General features: G+C 45.9%; 1 protein-coding gene across 2 annotated transcripts in view; it reads right to left on the reverse strand.

Annotated features, from left to right (window-relative positions):
* Window positions 1-1370: 1370 nt before the first annotated feature.
* The window catches only part of LOC119372163 (uncharacterized), a 28144-nt gene continuing 5747 nt past the window's right edge, over window positions 1371-23767 (reverse strand). For both annotated transcript variants that reach the window (XM_037642624.1, XM_049419821.1), the window contains exons 2-5: window positions 20240-20376; window positions 20112-20179; window positions 18331-18420; window positions 1371-1646 (exon numbers count right to left, since the gene is read on the reverse strand). In XM_037642624.1, the coding sequence (XP_037498552.1) occupies window positions 1495-1646; window positions 18331-18420; window positions 20112-20179; window positions 20240-20376 (447 nt within the window). In that variant the 3' untranslated portion in view covers window positions 1371-1494. The remainder of the gene's footprint in view (window positions 1647-18330; window positions 18421-20111; window positions 20180-20239; window positions 20377-23767) is intronic.

Below are 23767 nucleotides of genomic sequence, written 5' to 3' on the forward strand. Positions count from 1 at the left end.
CCGGTAACGGAAGTACTTGGTGGACCCCTGCATAAAACACTTTCGTGTTAAAAACCGCCAGTCCTTTTTTTTAGTGTACATAAAAAGGCTTCTCATACTGTATTCCCCATTGTTTTTTAAGAAGAAACCACGTTTATGAAAACTGACACTCGATAATGTATTAGCGTTGACGTGCTGCTTCTCTCATAAGTGTCTGTTTTCGCGCATCCTTTGTAGTTCTTAGTTGAATAAATTGTTTATTGTTTACTAAAATGCACGCCGCATCCACTGCTGGAGCCACGTGTGCAGCGCCTGTGCCGATGTGTCTATAGGCATTAAGCTACATTGAAATGACGGACTGTGTGTTTCATCCGCTTTTGAAGACATTTCCGGTGCTGCTCCTGTGTGTGTTTGCTACGAAGAGCTCTCATCTCTTACGCAAAAAGTTGGGAACGCGTATTGCGGCACCTGTAAACGAGGAGTTGCTTGTGTTTCGGGTCGACGTGCTGCGTATGGTCAGCCAGAGGGGCAGGGCTCAACCCCCTATCTCCGAAAGCTTGAAATTTTGCAGATGGATATATGGACGTTTACATAAAGGGCACGCAGAGATATACATAAAGTGTAGTTGAACACCCGACATGGCTACGGACTTGTTATCATCGGATGCTGACGTCATTAATTACTTTTGTGCGCTGCAGTGCCGAGCAAGAATATATGGTGTGTGGACAGACATGTGGGCGTGTTCACATTTGGCTGCTGCCCGCTGCAGGGTAACAAAAGTTGCGTGTCGAGATCAAACGCTCGCGTTCGTGTTTTCGTTGCTCCCTTTCACAGTGGAGAATAAGCTGTTGCTCCCCAGTTTTTGAGACACGTCTGCCCGTTTGTGCTTCTTGGTCTTCTTAGGGAGTAAATGTTGGTATTTAGGACTAACAGCGGCAGTTGCCCTTGTTATGGCTGTTTTTGGATTAGAGTGTATATTGAGGCCGCCCACGCTCGCGAGACCACGTGCACAATAATAATAATAATAATAGCTGGGGTGTTACGCCCCAAAACGCCGACATGATTACAATGCACGCTGTGGCTTCGGGCTCCGGAAACTTCTTCCAGCTGGGGTACCGTAATGTGCACGTGCAGCTACGTACACGGGTCTTTAACATTTCGTCTCCATCAAAATGCGACCGCCGCGGCCGGCATCGAACCAGGGACCATATGGTCAAAACCCAAGCGCCTTAACCACTGTACTATCACTGTGGCCAGAATACATCGACAAGGCCGGCACAGTAACGAAAGCACAGCTCATGCAAGAAAGTATTGTCCCGACAAACTCACATGCTATCGTATACTACACCTGCCTCAAAGGACAATGAATGTGACCGACAAGAAAAGAACGCTTTTTAATTTTATTGTATGAAACCAACGTATGAAAAACAAAAGAAGATGGCACTATAATTGTTGTTAGTCAGAAAAAGATGTAACTAGTCAGTAGGGTGCTGGCCGGATGACGTTGTTATGCATTCACTTGCGTGGCCTAATTAGGTGCTGACACTCTGGACTGTAAGTAAATATACCAGTACCAGCGGCACGATTGAAGTGCCTCCCACAGCGTCGGTCAGGGACGGTTGAAACGTAAGCATTCTGGACACGGAGCTCATAATAGGTTGTTCCATCTAGAAAAGAAAGGAAATAATACAACGCAAAAATTATAGATCCACGTAGTTTTCAGTGTTGATTAGTCGGAAGGAACGCAGAAATTTTAAGGAATGAGAGCGAGGAAACCGAAGGAAATCACTATATCACCTATTATGCCTAATACATATATTCCATGTGAAAAACCCGTACATAGATGTAAAAGATGCGGTTTCGACATTCCGGCCACTAGGCCGCACTTCGATGGTGACGAAGTGCAAGAGTACATGGTATTTATATTTTTGTATACAATAAATAACTCCATGTGGTCGTAATCACACGGGAGCCCCTACTTAGGCATTCCTCATAGATTAAAGTGTCATTTGAAGGAACTTCAAGGGACCCAAGGAATGTAGTTCACTTAACTGGAAGTTTAATAAACTGAATTTTCACTAGATAATGGAACACCATTGGGCACAGCAGATATCGAGTCAAAAGTGTGAAATGCAATTTATATATAACAGAGTTCAGTAATTTTCATTTGACCCGGAGCCCTTAAAGCGGAAGACGAGACAAAGCTGTGTAGAGAGCCAAAGTTTCTCTGCACTGCTTCTGGCGCAGCTCGTTGCTGTGACACGACGTCTCGCAACTTTCTAATATATTCGAATGTGTCCAGACGCTGAAGGATTTTGAGTTTTTCTGAGTGAGACAGCCCCTTCCATTTTGTCGATCCCATAGGAAAGTGGGCGCACGGGGCACGAACAGCGATGTTGTTACCCGAAACGATGTAGACAAACAATACCGATGAGACACACAAAAAAAAATGAACTGATGCGCACCTGTCTTTTTGTTTCATCTCCCGCACGGTCACTTTGCCTCTGCGGTGCTGCATACACAAGCGATGTTGCACCGCCGCTGATGAATGGGCGATATGAGGGCGGCGCACATCTGCTACGCCAGTGCTGCAGAGCGCAAAACTTTGTTGAATTGATTGAAAAATGAACAGGGGTCCACGGATCAACTTCATTCAATCAAAATATTCACTATTCAGAAATTCGTTTAACTGAAATGTTTTTACATAGAATGCATAGGAAAACTGCCGGGGACTTTCTAAAAGTTTGTTGTCCTGAAATATTCGTTAAACTGACGTTCGTAAAAATGAGAGTTCACTGTATTGATACTCTGGTGCTGGCGCGTAAAACAACAGCAATTATTAGATATTACATAGCTGTCTCCTCATTCAACGCCACCCTCTACCGAATGTACTCGTTCGCGTTTTTTCTGCCTTCTGAAACGTAATTATTCTTCCATATTTTATTTATTATGCTGTTAAACATTCGTAGCTTAGTAATGTTGATATGAGCCAATACCGCGGCGAGATAAATGCTCGAAATCTATGTCGGCGATGCTGATGAAAAACAAGAGACACAATAGAACTGGTAGAACTTTCGAAGTTATTCAATAGGCGTAAAGTAGCCTACGCAAGATGATATAACATGGAGGGAGAGAATTGAGCATGCTCTAAACGGGCGCGACCTCAGGGCGGTGAAGAGGAAGCTGTGCACAGGCGAAAACCAGATACATGCAGTTAGGGACAAGGAAGGTAAAGTCACAAAGAATATGGATGAGATAGTTAAAGTAGCTCATGTGTTTACAGAGATCTGTATAGTGGCCGGGACAACCAGGACCATAATGTACGTAGTAGTAGGTCAGAGGAAGTGGATATCTCACACGTAAGGGCATAAGGAAGTAAAGAAAGCCTTAGAAGGGAATGCAAAGAGGCAGAGCCGCTGGTGAGGATCAGGCAACATCAGATCATTTGAAAGACGGTGGAGACATTGTGTTGGACAAACTGGCCACCATGTATACGAAATGTCTGTTAACGGCGAGGGTACCAGAAACTTAGAAGAATGCTTATATCATGTTAATTCATAAGAAAAGGGACGTCAGGAACTTGAAAAATTAATGCCGATCAGCTTACTGTCCGTTGTCAACAAGCTGTTTACAAAGATAGTTGCTAATAGAAGTAAGACAATGGTAGAATTCAATCAACTAAAGAACCAAGGAGGATTTTGTAGAGGCTACTGGACAATATTTCACATTCACACTATCAATCAGATCATAGCGGCATGTGCGGAATATAGCCAACCTCTATGTATAGGCTTCATAAATTACGAGAAGGCATTTGATTCGATCGAGGTATCAATAGTAATGCAGTCACTGCAGAATCAGGGCGTCAACGAACTTATATAAACACACTAGAAGGAATCTACTGCGGTTCCACAGCCATCATAGTCCTCATCAAAAAAGCGATAAAATCTGATTACAGAATGGTGTAATTTAGGGAAACAACAGCTCCCCAATGCTCTTCACCGCGTGCTTACAAAAGATTGCCAGAGCCCTAGATTGGGAAGAGTTAGGGATTCGAGTTAAAGGAGAATACGTTAGTGACCTGCAATTTGCTGATGACATAGCATTGCTGAGTGACTGAGGAGACGAATTGCAAATCTTGATTACCAAATTGGACAAGCAAAACATAACGGTTGGTCTGAAAATTAATATGCCGAAACCTAACGTAATGTGCAACACCTCGGAAGAGAACAGCGCTTTGCGATAGGTAGTGAGGCACTGGAAGTGGTAAAGAAATACGTCTACTTAGGACAGGTAGTAACCGCGGAGGTGAACCATGAGACTGAAGTAACTAGGTGAATAAAGTTGGGCTGGAACACATTGAGCAAGCACTCAGAAATCATGAGTGGTAGTTTACCACTATCACTCAAGAGAAAGATATATAACAGCTGTATCTTACCGCTACTCACCTACGGAGCAGAAACCTGGAGGCTTACAAAGAGGGTTCATCTGAAACTGAGGACGACGCAGCGAGCAATGGAAATGAAAATGGCAGGTGTAACATTAAGGGACAAGGAGAGCAGAGTGGGTCAGGGACCAAACGGGTGTTAAGGACATGTTAGTCGAACTGAAGAAAAATAAGTGGACATAAGCAGGGCGTGTAGAGCGCAGTCAAGGTAACCGCTGGTCAGTAAGAGAAACTGACTGGATTCCAAGAGAAGGCAAACGCGCGATGAGGAGACAGAAAGTTAGGTAGGCAGATGAGATTAAGAAGTTTGCGGGCATAACGTGGCAGCAGAAATCGCATGACCACGTTGATTGGAGAAACATGGGAGAGGCAAGCCTTTGCCCTGCAGTCGGCGTAGAGAGGCTCACGATGATGATGATATACATATACGGGACATGACGGCAACGGCGAGGGCAAAAGCGAGCCGATGGTGTCCTTATAATTGCTATCGATATCAAGACCCACAGGGTTGCTTATGCACTTGCCTAAGACGGCTGAAAGGCGAAAGCCATATTTTTCTTTTTTCTTTTCAGTGGATGTACTGATCCTCCCCTGACCACCTCAGAAAGCTTGCTGCACCTATCGTGGTGTTGCACAGCCTCCAGGTTCAGAGGTATTGCAAGCTTCCTGCACATCAGCAAGTTTTTCACTGCCTCCATGATCGGGCTAGCTTTGACCAAGCGACGATTGCGTGTGATGGCGTGATTGTGTTACACCATAATATTAGACGTCCTAATGTCGTCACAATTACGTCGTGATGATGCCACAAGCTTAAATGATATGTGACGTCATGATGACGACATGTAGTGACGTCATCCCGTGGTCCTGTTTTTGCATCAGTTGTGTTGACGCCGATGCCGCGGGACCCCGACGTCGACGGCGAATGTTCTCGTTTTATGAGGCATATAAGGCTTTCGCCTCAATAAATGAGACCACAGCTGCCAAATCACGCATTCCATTTGTATTTAGTGGTTGTTATGCCAAGGCAGAGAGGCAGAGAATAGTGTGGGTCAGGGAACAGACGGTGTTAAGGACATATTAGTTGAAATCAAGAAGAAGAATTGTACATGGACAGGTTATAGGGCGAGGTGGGCAGGTGAGATTAAGAAGTTTGCAGGTATAATGTGGCAGCAGCAAGCACAGAACCTGGTTGATCGACGGAGCATTAAAGAGGCCTTTGCCCTTTAGTAGGCGTAGTCGGGCTGATGATGATCATGATGGTGATGATTATGATGCGAAGGCGACAATAGCTAGGAGGGAGTCGCGTTCCAGAGTGCATATCCGCTGGTGACAGGCGGGGGTGTATCCCATTTGCCATCTTTTCTCGCTCGAGAAGGATGGTCGCAGAGCGCACTCCAAGCGGATGATTTGGCCGGTACTGATTGCGCTTTGAGGCGGCATGAGCGGGCTAAATGAAAATGCAATGCTCCTGCGAACCGGCTATTACGATGCCGATTATGTGTGAACTACCTTTGGCTACAGGTCCGCTACAGAACCGCTGGTACGAAAGCTAACCTAGCGAGCAACCACTTTTGATGCATCTACAATAGAGAGGTTTAGCATTGGGGAGCTAGGGAGCTCGGGGACCCAAGAAGTTTGCGATCCGCCAGGGTACGTTCGCAGAACCCAAGCCATTCTTGGGCTCGCGTTCGCGTTGACCCAAGACACAAAAATCCAAAGCTGGCGTGGGTCCCAAAGGTGTATTGGGTGACCTGCGAGATGACGCATACGCAACGTGGGCCACAACGCAGTACTGCCCGCGCCTCGCATAAGTTTAATTTCCGCACATGTGGCGCCCCGTGCTCTTCACCCTGCGCCGCGTGCGTTTGAGCCAACTCTCAAACTTTGCTGCTCCTGCGGACACAAGAGCAGCCTACCCAACGCAGCTTGGGGACCCACTCACTTGGGCCCCAATTCTAAAACTCTCTAATGCCTTTGGAAGCCAAGTTCCTAATCACTCCTTCGCTATATCTTAGCAGGAGGTGTGTTACCAAGTGCATTCCAGATGCTTGCTGGGCATAGTCCCCAGACGGCCACGGACGTGATTCAGCTCTGCCACAACTACGATAAGCTGCTCAGGCAGCGCGCTTCCACATGCTGCACTGCTCAAGAAACAGCGGTTATTTCATCTTCGCACTTTCGCCGAGACACTGCCGACTACTCCGCTTGAATGCCACTTATAAAGCGGTTCATTCTCGAAGACGTCACGCGGCAGCTATCTATAATCCCAAGAACATCTAAGCCGATGGCGCCCTGGTCGCCTTCTCTTCGTCACCTCATGGAACCTAAGTTGCCGACGCGTTACCACGTACTCATACTCAACCGCATGTTACTACAACACTGGCGTACGCTGCCGTTGCTGCTCTGCCACGCACTTAACCGTCTCCTGCCACATACCAAGCAACTCGCAATGTTTATACGCCGCCACCAGCTGCACGTCCGGTTACCGTTCCTTACTCAGCCATCAGTGCTGCTGCCATCAGCCCACAGAGCACACCTGACAATCAGTCCATATACTTATCATATGGCATCCCAGGTCTATTATATCACCAGTGTCACCATCACAGGTTCTGTTTTCCTGACAGAACAGGAGCCTTCAACCACATGCCTGTTCAATCTCGATATCGCGTTCCTGCGAATTCTCCTCCGGACCTAGCGGCCAGTGACCGACCGTTCGACTCAAACCGTTCGCCTTGTCCTCTTCATAGATTAGTTTTTCCAATGTTACGTCGCCACCCTCCCACTCCGAGGGGAAAACTGACAGGCGTCGTTCCGGTGGCAAGAACTGCCTTGTCGTCGAAAATTTCAAGGCTTAATTGCTGTCCCCCAAACGAAACTGAACTACTTGTAGGTGACGTTAACGTACATGCGCTTGTAGGAATCGGAGCTGCCATAGCTGTCATTAGCGAGAAATTCTGCCGATATGTCATAGAAGTTACCACTCAGCTAACGACACATTTTTGCAAACGGTTACGTCCCGCCAGGGCTTAGTCTCCCTTCATTGAATGGGGGCCCGCAAGCCTAGGGCGGTGACCTACAGCATATATATATATATATATATGTATATATATATATATATATATATATATATATATATATATATATATATATATATGACACATGACAGGAGAACTGGACAAGCAAGAAGTGCGCGTGCAAAAGAATAACACTATGGCCTCTGAGCCACAGCACGTCTACCACATCTAGCGTCACACAAGTCGACAGGATGGAGACCTGGCAGCCACTTCATCAGTTGCACATCAACGAAGTTCTTAGCAAGAGGCCATGACCATACATAGACCACCGAAGCACATTCTAGCAGTACACACCGACCACCTTCATGGCGGCATCATCGGCGGACCTTGACATCTCCAAGTACACAAGGATCAGCGGACAATGGACCCGTACAAGACTGCTTCCACGTTTTCGAGCTCCACCCTACCGCTGCATCGTGGTCGGAACGGGACGTGGTCACCAACTTCAACGCATACGTCAGTAGTGAGGACTTCCGATTTTATCTCAGGTACATCTTCGAAAACAATGAGTCGTGGACAAAAATCAAAGAGATGGTCACCCGATTTAAAGGCAACAGTGAAGACTTGCTTATAACGCATTATCTGTAGACAATCGCACTTAGTCGTAATTTTCACAAGCAGTCTTTATGTTCATGATGGTTAGCGCAAATTCGAACACCGAGCATACATTGGCAATTCCCACAAGACAAACGAAAGCATTAGCTGAGTGAAAGTCACCCAAGACGTTTTAACACAAGGCCCGACCTTCCACCAGATTTCCCATCTGCGCAATGATCGCCTTCTCCTACCTCTCCACTCCGCTACAAAAATGGAGTCAATATTCAACTACCCGACTTGCTTAACCTCTCGTCTTGCTTACGTGGCCCACCACCTGGTTTTACGTCAAGTGGCTCTTCTTGTGCTTGTAATTCTCACGAGGTCGCTACGTACGTGACAGACCAGATAAAGTATCCGGAAAGTACCTTGCCAAGCCACTGCCCTTCCGCCGGAGTTGATGCTTCAGGAGAACCTAGCTCGGTAGTTTCGCAAGGTGACACGAATTCACCATTGACCAAGCCTTCACTGCCTGATAAGCAACACAACAGCCCACCGTGCGCCAGCTACCCACTGGAGAGCACATCAAATTCCGAAGAAAATCTGAGTTATGTTCCCAAAGGGCTGCCTCATCAGCGAGACCAGCGCAAGCAAGTCGACGAAATGAAGCGACTACAACGCACGCTTCAACATTGGCAACGACGAACTGAAACTACATCTAAAGCACACTTGCGGCGTAAAGAAGGTCGCCAGGAAAGAGACAACCTAAACCAACGACAAGTTCATCATCTCAGGCACCTTTGTGTTAGCAGCGTCGTAAGGAAGTATTCCGCACCACAGATCAAGGCAACTGCAACAAAGCCACAGAAAACGACGAAATAAGCGAAAAACCATTCCATGTTCTTGTCAAGAACACAGACAACGCCCCACGATCTTCGGTCAACGAACACGCAAACAAGAGGCACACAATGTGTATAAGCCACGATAAAGACACCAAAGCCTACGACATTTGCCCTGCCGATGCTATAAGGTCTCCTAGCCGTGTTCGCTTTTCACTGGAGCTCAAGCTGTGTTTTCATCAGCGTCCAGGCGCCGGGGAAGCCTATGTCATCTGCTGTGGAACACCCAGCCTCGCCCACCAGAGCTGTGCCGGACATTACCAGACTGCTGAACCGTGTCCTAAAGTTTTGGGGAGGTAACTGAACTCATTGAGGACATGGAACTATTGGCCTATTTTTCTCGTACAAGATTCCTCGTTCACTTTTCTTTTTGTAGTCCGCGCACTCCTTCGGGGGGGGGGGGGGCGGGGGATCGTGTGACACATGAAGCCATGGCAGGAGAAGCCCACGAGGAAGAAGTGCGCGTGCAATAGAATAAAACCATGGCGTCTAAGCCACAGTACGTCTATCACACTTAGCATATATTGATGCGAAGCATCTTATGGCGGAGTTCAATCCGGTGATAGGGGTGTGCGGCGTGACCACCCTTACTGCGCAAGCGTAAGCCCTCTTCATACACCTTCTCTCCACTCCCCCTCTGAATCTCTGCTTCGCATCGCCTCATGATCCCCTTTAGAGGGAGAAGGTATGTATATATATATATATATATATATATATATATATATATATATATATATATATATATATATATATATATATATATATATATATATATATATATATATGTGTGTGTGTGTGTGTGTGTCTTTGTATGTGTATACGCGCTAGTCCCACTTTCTTTGCAGCTTGGAAAATTGTACACGTGAGACTTTCTTTATTGCAAATAATGCAATGGGGGTTTGCGTAGACACTCTCCAACTTTGCAAATACCATTTCTTGTCGAAAGTCAATATTCAGCAATTGAGTTAAGTAATCCTAATGATGAAATTAATTCATTACAAAACAAAACATATTCTGTAGTTTGCAAGGTGGGTATCAGCAATATGCAACTTATTTTACTCGCCAGCCTCTAATATTGTATCTTTTAACCCTTGGCACAAGTTAGCTGGGACACCCGGTATATGTGGGTGCGTGTGTGTTTTTGTGCATGTGTGTATCCGTGTGTGAGCGTGCGCGCCAGTGTGTGCGTGTGTGTGTGTGTGTGTTTGTGTAGTCATCATTCTCACAGGCCACAAATGTACTGCCTGGGACGATCACAGTGTAGTGAAGAAGCTAACTGTGTCTAGAACTTAACAAACGCTTATGAAGGTTATACAAATAAATGCATAATTGCTAGCGTATTTCCGGCATTTATTCAATTTGCCGATGCAATCACACCAAACAAATTGGCATTTTGGATACGATTTTTTAAAAATAACTCGGGATGTAAAGGAATAAAGTATGAAGTCAAGTGGAAAAAGCAAATTTTTTTTCAGAACGTCATTTTTTGGTTTTTGGTTATGGTAGATGTGCGATTTATCACCCATCTTTTGCTACATAAATTTCTGTGTACGTACTTTCTTTCAGAAGATACAAGAAAAAATGTTTGACCACCCGTCATCTACGAAACCGAAACTGATGGTGCCAGTTTTGTGTGCATCATAGTATTAGCTTGAGACGTCATATTTTGTTGGTTATTTAACGATCTTACATCAAGTGCGAACATATCATAAGGCTCTAATAGCATTGTCAACACATCATTTTTTATCGTAATAGTTAAACTTCTCACCAGGTTGACGCGCAACGTCGTACACGTGTTCTTTAAGCTCGAGGACACGTATGTGCCTGTCAATCATCAAATATGCTTTGTATGACACTGTGTGTCGTTTCGATAATGGCAACAGCACATTTCATATTTTCAAGCAAGTCGGCATATCGAGCCTGGCCTTTACACTGGAAAAGCTGGCCTCACAAATGCTTGGCACCGCATCGCGAAAGCCTCCTGTCAGAGCACTGATGCTGCAGAGCGAGCTAGAAAGAAAAATGGCGAGTCACTGCTCGAGCAAAGGCAGACGAGAGCAAGGTCAACGATGGAAAGAGCTACAAATATCGAGTGTTTTAGCGCTCCTGATCACCTTGTGTAAGCGCTTCACCTGTTTCAAATCTTTGTTGTTGATTTTCTCAGAACTGATATTTTTTTGTTTTTTTTTCCGTATGCGAACAGTCATAACTTTGAGATGCGAAGCAGCTTATGAATGAGGCCTGGCCCTATGGCGTCCCGTCGGCGTAGCCAGTGCCCCGCGTGCGATTAGATATACGGAAGAAAGAAGAGAATGAAGTGTTTCACGAGAGGAGAGCTCACGCATGGTGTGCAGAAAGGAATGTTTGCCTGACATATGGACGTGGAGTAGAGCGCTCGCTCCACTGCAGCGCGTGCTCTAGTATAAATCATGCAAAGTACCCACTACGCCATAAATCATGCAAGGTACCCACTACGCCATAAATCATGCAAGGTGCGCACTACGCCATAAATCATGCAAAGTACTCACTACGCCATAAATCATCGTCATTCGTAAAAGGTACCCAGTACGCCATAAATCATTCAAGCTACACTTAGATGCGAAGCAGCTTATCAACGAGGCCTGTCCCCCGGCGTCGCGTACGCATAACCAGTGCCCCAGCCGATGCGGAGCGGCCGGCTCATGAAGCCGAATCGAAACGGGCACGTTCACACCGCATTCTAAACCTAAAAGCTGCAGCCTTTGCAGCAAGAGCCATTAACTTCATACTTTACGGACAACAAGGCCGTTATACTCAAGGGGAAACGTTACCCTGAGCTTAAAGTCATATATGGCGAGTAACAATATCAGGAAACCTCGAATGGAAGGTTCATGAACAGTGATGAAGAAAACAAAACATTTACAGAAATCTAAGGGTTCCCTTTACGGAGAGATAGTGAGATTTTTTGTTAAAAAAGATATTTGATTGAAAGATAGCACACTTCCTTATCACATTAGTAGGCGTGCAATGAAATTTAATAAGCAAAATCGTGCCACAAGATTCAATATGGCAGCCTGTTATACTAAGGTGCCCCTAGTGTTTATGCATAATTTTTGGTTATTTAATCAATTTGTATTTATTATGCATCTGATGTCATTTGTTTGGGTTAACTGCACTGAACAAAGCTTCTTTTATGTGATCTTTAATTTGAGCTAGGATTGTTCGCGTAAGGCCCTTTTTTAATGAAATTTTCAGTTATGAAAAATAAAAGAAAGTACGACTTGCTTTATAATGCTCACATGTGCTAGAAAGGTGTGCTTTATAATGTAGACTAATAGTCTCTAGTTCTTATCACTTTCTAAAAATTTTGTCGGACACATGGCCTCATACCTTAAAGATGTATGAGCTGAAAGCCTCTAGCTGCCGCGCAGAACATCAATCGTTGACTCACTACATTGAGAACCTTAGGCACGACAACGCTATATTTCTTTCACACTACTTGCATAAAAATGTAGGCAAAACGCATGTGTCTTTGGCATTATACAAGGCTCGCAATGCACAACTAAAGGAATGAAAATTGACTGGTGACCTACTGAGAGCAAGGTCAACCTTCACTGATTCACGATGAGGTAGCTCCGCACACGGGTGCCTCGTGAAACAGTATGCTATACCAAGGACCTTCGAACAGGGTGATAACCTGCGGTGTGTAGTGTCTCGGGGAACTGCATTCAGCTCTACGACAATACGTGTTTTTAACACGAAAGTGTTTTATGCCGGGGCCCACCACGGGTCCACTGACGTATTTCTGTCACGGAAATGATGCCGTAAAATATGAAGACTAACAGTGGGCAAAGAAAAAAAAAGCCAAAAGAAAAAGTTCCGTCACCGGGAATCGTACTTACGACCCCTCGCTCCGCAGCGCGCAGCGCGAAACGATTCGGCCACAGATGGTACGTTCTTCACAATGCTGACGGCGAGCTATTTATATACACCATTTGCTGGTGGCGGTACTCAGAGATCGGCGTTACAGTGTGTTTTCGTTATCACTAGCGAGATGGCGTGAAGGGCTCGAAGACCGTAGAACAGCGCTCTTGAAAGGTCGTCGCCGTTGGGACGAGCGCCCGCGTCTACAGGGTGTGGTCGCTTGTGCGTGCGCTTATCTCGTGATCGCGGTGGTTTGTACGTCTTGCGTTAAGAGCACGAAGGTCACTTGGCTCACTGCAGCGGCCGCTTTTGCGCAAGGAGCGCGGTGCTCACGCAGAAATAAGTTACAAATGTGACAGTTAGTTCGCGCTCATCGTTTGTGTGTTCGTTCCGTGCGTCATTTCTGCTTGAGCAGCGCGCTGTAAGTTTCGAGCTGCTTGCCGTTCGTCGTGTGACATTACAATTTGTTGCTGTAGCATTTATTCTTCGAAGGCAAAAAAACGCCAGGCCTGCGCGGAAAGCGCAGCACAGTCACAGCGAAAGCTGGAAGAGCGGCTTTTCTAGAGCGCGTTATAAACTCTCGTGTGGCTACTAATACAGGTATATTATATTAGCAACGTACCCACTACGCCACAAAGCGTAATTTTTGGGAAGTTTGGAAGCACCCAGCGCGACATTATTCGTTGTTCTGCGAAGAAGCGAGGTACCATATGTAAGCGATTATGTGCAGTTTGTTGATGCGGCGGTTGATGACGATGAATAATTATGGTTGCGCCCTTTGTAATGGGTTGGAAGCTTTAAACGACCCACTAGTTACGTAATGCATGTTGTGTGACGCCCGGTCGTTATTTGACTGTCCCACCACGCTTTATAACACACTTTAACCGGAGAAACGTAGAGCGAGAGAGAGAGAGAATTGACTTTATTGAGACCCTGAGGAAATGGATCATGGGAGCCTTATGGGCTTCCTTGGCAACCAACAGAAATGCACTTGCGAGGAACCCACTACGCTATAAATGATTGTAATTTTTGAGAAGTAGGGCAGTAGGCACTGTGCCATTTTTCGTCATTTTACAGACAGCCGTGGTACCTGCTAAACGCATGTAAGCCATTATGCGTACTTCGTTGATGATGTGCGTGATGACGATGAAGAATTATGGCAGAGCTCTTTGTAATGGGTTGGAAGCATTCAACAACCTACTCGTTGCGCAATTCGCATTGTATGACGCCTGGTTACATAATTCGCGTTGTGCGACGCTTGGTGCTTATTTTACTCTTCTACCACGCTATATTGCATATGCTAATGTGGTTCCTTCCCGACATGAAGCCTGTATAGGACCTTTTTGCAAAGCAGTTTCAAGCACCGGAATGGTTCAGAGGTTGAATACTGGGCTCCCACGCAGAGGGCCCAGGTTCGAACCTCGTTCCATCCTGGAATTTTTTCTTATTTAGTTTTTTTTCTTATTTCGAGCGCAGGCCTGCGCTAAAACCGCAGCACAGTCACAGCGAAAGCTGGAAGAGCGGCGTTTCTAGAGCCCGTTAAGATCTCTTGGGGCTACAATAGAAGTACACTAGAAAGGTACCCACTACGCCATAAATCACAATTTTTGTGAAGTTTGTAAGCAACTACTAAGCCATTATTCTTCATTCTGCGGAGAAGCGAGGCACCAGCTACACGCCTGTAAGGCATTATGTGCACTTTGTTCACGCGACGACTGATGACGATGAAGAATTATGGCTCAGCCCTTTGTAATGGGTTGGAATCTTTAAACGGCCCACCAGGTATGTAATTTGCATTGGGTGACGCCCGGTCGCTATTTCCCTCTCCCGTCATGCTGTATAACATACGTTGACGTGGGAAAGAGACGGGGGGGGGGGGAGCGAAGAACTTTACTGAGACCCCGAGGAAATGAATCATACGCTTATGGGCTTCCTTGGCAACCAATACAAGTGCCCTTGCGAAGAACCCACTACGCGATAAATCATTGTAATTTTACTGAGACCCAGAGGAAGTGTATCATGCGCTTATGGGCTTCCTTGGCAACCAATCCAAGTGCACTTGCGAGGAACCCACTACGCTATAAATAATTGTAATTTTTGAGAAGTAGGCCAGCAGGCACTCTGCCATTTTTTTCATTCTACGGAGAGCGTTGGTACCTGCTAAACCCATGTAAGGCATTATGCGCACTTTGTTGATGCTGTGCCTGATGATGAAGAATTATGGCAGGGTCCTTTGTAATGGGTTGGAAGCATTCAACAAACTGCTCGTTGCGCAATTCGCATTGTGTGACGCCTGGTTACAGAATTCGCGTTGTGCTACGCTTGGTGCTTATTTTACTCTTCTACCACGCTATATTGCATATGCTAATGTGGTTCCTTCCCGACATGAAGCCTGTATAGGACCTTTTAGCAAAGCAGTTTCAAGCACCGGCATGGCTCAGAGGTTGAATACTGGGCTCCCACGCAGAGGACCCAGGTTCGAACCTCGTTCCATCCTGGAATTTATTTCTTATTTAGTTTTTTTTTCTTATTTCGAGCGATACTGGTTACGGACACCGGCGGCGGCGGCGGCGGACAACTACGGCGCCATAAACGGCCGGTGAAATGATCTCATAACAGCTTTCGCTGTAAAAATGTGCAAGTGACGCAGACTCATTCTACAAATACATTTCGCTCTTACAGCTCACTCAGGCTCAGGCTCACCAAAGTTTTCGACAACCGGACTCCCTCAAACTCAGACTGACTAAAGTTTCGCTCAACTGGACTGGCTCGGACCCAGACTCCCCAAAATATTACTCAGCCGGACTCACGCAGATTCAGACTGACGGCTCGATCTGGGTCTGAGAGAGACTGAGTGATTCGAACCATAAAAGTGGTAGCATATATACTTAGCTTTCTAAACATGGTTTCAATGATGTTTAACCCCAATATCTCGCAGAATGGGTGCTCTACGAGGAGTCGTTTGATCTCGTATTTTCACATATGAGTTATCGAGCATGTGCAGACACACGAGTTCTAGCAAATGGCTTTGTTCGTTGGCTAGGGTGTTATGGAGCAAAAGCATTAGTCTATGGTGCGCTGTTTTTTTTTTCACATGTGTAGTACACTGAAGTAAAAATTGTAATTTGCTAGTTAGAAACGTTGTCGGTGGTTTCTTTGTACTTTGTCTGATAATGTTCGCCTTCAAACGTGCACTGAATATTCCAAGCTTGTACGCTGTACCCGGTTGTTATACATTTGAGGGCATCAACTGTCAGCAATACAATTCTTTATTCCACTGTGAGCGTGCGCCGTCAGAATCTCGAATGTTTACTTGGGACACTGCAATCCGCCTTTTTGACGACACCCCCGCGCATGTGCACTCCCCTAGCGGAAAAGACGCGCCCACGATGCATGAAGAGAATCGCGTTTTTATTTGTTTGTTTGTTTAGTTTCTTGCGCTGCCGTACAGGTGGGATATTGGAGCAGCATGCTGCTTTCCGAGTTTTTTTTTTTTTTTTTCTGCTAGCGGGAACCATTATGTTTGGGTGCGAACAGGATATTGTGGTTGCATAATAAACCGAATTTGCTTTGGTGTACCACTTGGGTGATGCTCGTTTGCTCCTTGCGTTACCTCAAATTAGAACTGGATAAGTTTGGGAACGCTAGGAATGAGAGTAAAAAAAAGGAAGTTAAACATAGTTTTTATTTGTTTTCATTTAGTTCTTATTGAAATGTGGCTGCCACCGCAAGCTTGGCGCCGTCTAAGGGGGTGTGCAAAAATGATACAGTCATTAAAAGATGATCTTGTACACCGGAAAATGTGAACTTGGTTAGTTTTTTGTTAGGAATGAATTTAGAGTAGAACATATACGACTGACGTGTTGTGTAACAATATCTAGATCTGCCGTCTATCCCGCTAAAAAAGGCACTCATCTATCCTAATTGCATTTCTTCTTTCTCTTTCTTTTTTTTCCCTTTTTTTCTCACGGTCGACTGATTCATATGCTTGAGGTGATTGTCTTGAATCCTGTTGGCGCAGATACACCAATAGGTTACTCTAATGGGCTGGAAGTTCTCCTGAAGCTCTCCTTTCATGTTCTGTAGGCGCAGTCTCTTTCAACTTTGCACTACAGCAAGCACAAAGTCGATCATGAATCACCTACTGGCCCAATCGTCCACTTTGATCAGCACAAAGAAATTCAGAAGAGTCAGAAGAGCGAATTTTGGCGTTTTTGCGCTGACAACAACGATTGTTAATGCAACATAATATAGTAACTATTCCTACAATCTCTCAAAATCTCTTCTTTATTCTGTATCACTCCTGATGTAGAATACAAAATGCATTTGACTTGCTCAACAACGGGTCCCAAGACACATCAGGGAAAAGCGAACCCTTTAATTCCCCCTTCTTTCGTTCACCCAGCATATGAAAATTTCTTCAGTTGTGAGTGGAGCTCCTTCTGTTGCCACGCAGATGTGCAGGCGTTCCAAAGCAAATCTTAAGCCTTTCTTTCCAGGAGGTTCCCTTAAGAGAACAATGGTGTTTATGCGCACAGGAACTTTAGATGCGAAGTATCTTAAGGCGGAGCTCAATCCGGTGGTGGTGGTGTGCGGCGTGGCCACCCTTACTGCGCATGCGCATACCCTCTCCACACACCTCCTCTCCATTCACCCTTTCCCCACCCCTCTCCACTTTCCCTCTCCCCTCCCCCTTTCCACTCTTCCTCTGAAACGCTGGCTAGACATGCCGAAATCCTCTCCTGTGCAACGCCGCGATGAGCTCGAGCGCATGCGCGCCCCCTCCGCTTCTATCTCCTCTCCCAAGCTACCCCCTCTCGCCCGCCTATCGACCGCGTTCCCCGCTCGCCCTGTGAGAATTAACGGCCAGGCTAGGAAGATACGACGCGCGTAGCGTCCCTCTTCGCGTTCCACGACACCCCGGCGCATGTGCACTCCCCTAGCGGAAAAGTCGCAGAACATCTCCTCATCTCGGAGGCTTTGCTTCTGACAATACCGGTTCTCCCGGCCCCTACCAAACCCCTACCAAAACAGCAGAGGGCAGCCCAGAAAAATTATAGAGGCGGATTACCAAAGCAATTGATTGATCCTGCTAATTTCAAAGTAAACAATACTCACTGCTACTAAATGACAATAACATCTCTGGGCAGGGTTTTCTATGAGTACCTTTGCAAAATCTTAGCAAACCGCCTTGTAGGCCAAGATAGCTCTCTAAAAAACAATGCATTCACAACAGGGTTTTTTTTTTGGAATAACTGATGAAATTTGTAGTAAGCCCTTTAAAGCTGATCATGATATGTCATAGGGTATATGAAGGTCGTCTTTTTTTTGCCAATATTACCATTTGGCCTAACATTGGAAACATTCGTTGTCCAACATTAGGAAAAAAATAAAATATTTCAAGATAGCAACTAGCAGTAATGTAAGCAGACGGCGGGGCGTTTTTCAAAATATTGAAATTAGTGTATATTGGAACAGGAGAAAAAGGGAAACATACTTCCTGCTGGGTCGATCTTCACGACGCCACATGATGCATTATTAGTCATATATATCAATGTTTCTCTGCAGAGAAATATCGGTTCCAAATCTGAAACATAAATATGCAATAAAGATATCAGGCGCAGATCCCTTACATCTATCAGTATCATCGTAATGGTAAAAACTCATTCGCTCTGTTATGGGATAGAGTAAGGTGACTCAATGGCGAATGTCATACGGTCCGTATGACTATAGTACCGTACACTTTATATCGACAACCAACGTTCGCTAATTGCCTATCACACATTGACTGCAACTAATGGCAATTTCATTAAATTATCTAATTAATAAGTGCTCACCTATTTGCTTTGGTTATTATAACATAATTAACTTTCACTGCCTACCCCACTACTGAATTAATTTGCTTTGTTTAGCATCAAATACATAAGATACATGGCTTTCTCTCCCCCAGCGGTCAGTAAGCCGATTAACACAAAGGCCGCTTTTTCATAAGTTCCAAGAGGCCGGCGCCACACTGTGGAGGCTTTGCACGACGTCTGCTTCAAAATCGGATCGTCTTTTTGCTCTTCTTCTTTATCACCTTGGTTTCACGCTTTCGAAAATATAAAAAAAAATGCGGTTGGATTTCTCTGTACTACCGTCTATTTCCTTTCGCTACTAAATATCAGATTAGGTGTAACTGTATAACCCAGAAAAATGATGCTTGTATTTGAAATTCTATTGCTTTTTTCAATATTGCATTTTTTTTATGACCAGTCCCATCTGTATTGCGTTTGGCCCTGGGGGCATCAAAAAAAAAAAAAACTCGCAGGGTGCCTCATGCTTCCACCTCTGTTGACTCGGAGGTGAATTTCACCTTGTTCTTACTCTTCTAAGTCGATGTATTGAACTTACCCCGCCCCCACTCCGAAGGTTTCTGCGACGAACGTGGTTTTGCAACGCATCCACGATTGTCGGCATTCTTCGCACTGCCTCCGAGATCGGCCCGTCTTTGACCAAGCAGTAATGTCACTTGATGACGTTGCGATATGACGTCACAAATATTGGTGATCTGTGACGTTATTGCTGACGCCATATGGGGGCGTCATCATGCTATGATTTTTTTGTATCACTCGTGTTGACGGCGCCAAAGTTGAACGCCGACACGCGAAGCCAGTCTATTTTCGCGTTTGATGAGGCATCTCAGTTTTCGCCCTAATGAATAGATAAGTATACCGTGTATGGAATAAAATGTAACAAAAAGTCAGAACGACTGGGCATATTCAAAGTCGCTCAGGCTTTTAGTGTAGACTTTTTGTACTAACTGGTGTTGAGAAAGATGCAAATTCAGAATTCAATTAACTTTGGTTATCGAAATTAGAGCGTGAAACTGGAGCAAGAAATAATCCTCATGAACGGTATAATGTGCAGAAATGAAAAAATGAGACAACTAGACAGACACAAGTCAATTTTTCACTATATATTTGCACAGTACTGTAAGTAAAATAATCTATACTTTCGTCTGTCGAAAACCATTAAAATGACAACATACATAAGTGATCAGCTTAAGGGTTGTTGTGTTATTATAATAACCGGAGCGTATGAAAATGAATAATTCAGCAAGTGGTCCTTGACCAGTCTGTAGACTACCCAGGTTCATTCATAAAAGGGAATAAATAACTCCGCTTCTCGTAAATACAACAAATTAGAAATCTCGCTGGTGGATGAAGCAATCGCTCAAACTATAACCCTCGAATTTTCTTAAATACTTAGGAGAAGCACTAAACATATTGACTGTACCTGCATTGCTCACATCCATCCAATTCCTGTGTTGTGTGTGAAATTGCCCCTGTAGGACAATGCTTTCCCTGAGAAATAAAACAATAAATAGGACGCACATATGCCGCTAAGAAGCAGAATAACCTTACCTTCTTCCGTTGTACACAAAGGTTCTGTTGTAAACAACGTGCTCCGCCGTTATAAAACGCACTTGATTGTTCTGGCAGCGGATGCGTACTGGCTTACTTATTTTGTACGTCCATAGGCGCTGTTTCGTATTCACAAACTGAAAAATCAATAAGCAATAAATCAAAATTTTCTAATATAAACGATGTATTAGCGCTGTCTACAAGCGTGTAAAATTGCAATGTTGTGTCATGCTCAGCAAGCATACTAAATACATCGTGTGCTGTGAGCGAGCCCTTCAAAATCAGAACTCTAGATGTTTTGGCATATCTAAGTGACGAATTTAAGTTTATGCCAACTCTAAGCTTTTTTCAACAAAATCCACCTGGAGTTCAAGAAACGAGCACTAACAGACAGTGCCGCTTTTTAGGCATTTCTTGCTGAAAAGCGGCAGTTTGGCGTGAAAGTCTTCCCTTCAAAGAACTTAAAAACACTTTGAAAACAGAAACACCTATAATCTTTCTACGTAACTAAAATGGAGGAATATATGTGTCTTTTGGCATTTTTTCTTAGGAATCTGAATCCACAATTATTTGTGGTGAAAATTATTCATATTGTACTTCTTGCTAACGTCATATATTGTGAGGTCGATCGCATACGATAGCAAAAAGTATCTATGTTTTCCTTCATCGCCTACTTTCATGACTACTGCTTTAATTATTTTGTACGTCCACCATGAAGAACTCCGTACATGATTTTCTGCGGGATGTTTGGTGTGTTGACACACATATTCATCAAAATATCTTGAGTACTTAGCCAGCACGTTCCCACAGAGTGATTTCTTCGCGACCGCAGTCCGCTACGCGAATTCCACGGCAGCCAACACTATAGTGATTTTGATTGTGTTCAAATTTTTGGCAGCATTGCAGAACTCCCACGCTGGCAGCCTAGAAGAGAGCATCGAGCCTCACTAGCTGGAATGATAGAAGGTGTCTGGATGACGCTTGTGCGATATGAGGCCACCATACGTGCACAAAAAGAAGCCAAGAAAAAAAAAGTAATTTCTTGGCATTCTTTTGTGTTTCAATGTCTGAAATCTAAACGCCGCTAACATTAAACACATAAAAGGCACATACCTTGTGCAGAATATACAGGTACCGCCCTCCCGATGGCCCGCACCACACGCTGCTCATGAGAGGGCAGGTACGCTCCTCTCTCAAAGCGCGCACGGACCCGCGCCCCTTCCTTCATCCTCGTGCCGAAGCGGTTGGTAGAGGACACTGACACGTGTCAGGAGTCGTGCGCGGATAGGATTTAACTCGGCAATAGGTGCGCAAGGCAGGATGGGGTGTGACAGCGAGAGACAAGCGCACATTTGATGCCAGATTGTCGACGAGCCTGGACGGCCACGAGCGATTACGCAGCATAAGCGAGGTAGGCTTTGGCTTCCAATTGGCACACGCCAGATACTAGGCAACTTTGAAGAGCACAAGCTGGAACGGCTCCTGGGGAGCTTCAGAAACATGCGAAGGGCCTGTGCTCAACCTGCTCTTTTACTGACGTTGGTGATGGTTCATATCCTGAACTTGCGGAGACCTGCCTGCCCGCCCTCGTCGTGCAGGCCTGTCTGCCTCACCTGTTCTGCCTACAAGGCGATGGGAAGGGTGGCATTTCTCCGACTTGAGTGGATTTCCGCTCAGCATCAACTCTTTGCTGAGGAGGCTACTGGTTTCAGACACTACCCCTGCACCGCCGGCTCTATCGCGGGCGTTGTACCTCCCTGCTAGACGAGATGTATAACGGTGACGTCGTCATGCTACTGCTGCTGTACGTGCTGAGTGAGTTTAACTGGCAGCCGAACGTGGTGGACGGAGCCGCGTTGGACTGTCATGACATAAAATGCTGCCTTCGAAAGATCGTCTCTGCTTCTCCGGGGCGCGAAACCTTCCGGGTGCTTGCGGGACAGGCGCTGAGCGACCATCACGTCTGCAACTCCACAAGAGTTGGGGCTGAGAGCAAGGCCTGCCGACTTTCGCTTGTCAAGTCCACTGATCCACACATGCAGACGACGATGAGCTGTGGGTGCAAGCAACAAGGATTTCTCGCTCCCACCCATATCGCTGTAGCGTGCCCTACAGGCGGTCATCTCTTTTACCGACTGCACTGGCCTCTGTGTAACCGGCCAAGGTGGAGGTGATGTTCTTATTCTCTTTCCAGCAGACCGCTAGGTAAAGTGGCTGTTGTTCTTCAACCCCACAATCCCTCAGAGGCGCCAGATCACATAAGCTGGGCTCACGATAGGCCACCGTTTCACCTAGATACTGGCTCCCAAGGCCATCTCCACAAGGCCTCGTGAGTCCAGGGGGCGGTGAGCAAGTTGCAGTACCATGTACAGGACTACACCATCTAGTGGGTACAATGGCTGAACCAGGCAACTGCAACATCAATCCTGTTCTACGCCCTGCCTCTGGTATCCCTGACTCCAGTCAGACAACAGCAGCAAGACGGTCTATACAGTGGCGCAGGCATGGGCAACCTGGGGATCCACAAGTTCTCTCCGATTGCCTCTACGCTGGCTAAGACCGACAAATGGTCCTTATCCCTGCTCATGATTCGTCGGGCCCAAGGTAACGTTGACCACTCACCGTTCTCAGGATGGCGAAGCCCTGCTGTCGCGACTGCATAACCATCTCTTGCCCCGTATTAGGGCCCCCTACATAGTAGCGGTGGCCTTACCAGTATCACAACTCCGTCTTTCAGAGGTACACCTGGCGCGTCCAAGCGCTGGACACCAGCATCAATACTACAGCATTCTGCAGCTAACAAGGTTGAAGAGCAGGTGCAGTGCAGGCGGCTTGTGCGAACCGACGGGCGCGTGCTTCTTGACAGCTTTGCGGCAGCGGCCGCCACTATACTATCTGTAGGCAGCAGCAGGAAGTGCCGGCTCCTGTTCCCTGCGAACTCCATTACGGTCGCATTGGCCGGTATAAACAGCTGGAAATTTACTTGCTGACGAACCGCCGGGGCAGCCAGTGGCTCTGCGAATCACAAATCACTATTACGAATCACAATCACTCTGGGGTCGTCAGAATCACTTTGAATGTCAAGCTGACCACACTTCCTGGTGTCGGGGTCGACACCTCCCTCACTGTTGCCCTCCAACGTAGTCATCGCCAGGATTGAGGAGGTTGTGTCCTCGATCTAGCCGCTCACCACCCTGCTATTCCTCTCAGGAGAGCTGTCGCGGTTACTGAGCTTTCCAGGTTCCAGCTGAAGGAGCTCCTCGTCACAAACACACAAACTACTTTGCAAGCTACTCATTAAAATTTCACTGGTGTAAGGACATTTAACGCTGCCTCGGCAAGGCTGTGCGTACCAAGTATAAATACCTTAAAGACCTTGCGCTGCTGCATAGTGGTCATGATGATACACTTTTTCCACCGGCATCACCGCACTATACGTTGCAACCCCTACTATAACAGGAACAAAGCGTCAGTCTCTGGAACTTGCGAGCCACAACGTTCCCTCTTAAAGATTGTTATGTCAGCTCA

The sequence above is a fragment of the Rhipicephalus sanguineus genome, chromosome 10 (assembly GCF_013339695.2).
Source record: "Rhipicephalus sanguineus isolate Rsan-2018 chromosome 10, BIME_Rsan_1.4, whole genome shotgun sequence".
Classification (NCBI taxonomy): Eukaryota; Metazoa; Arthropoda; class Arachnida; order Ixodida; family Ixodidae; genus Rhipicephalus; species Rhipicephalus sanguineus.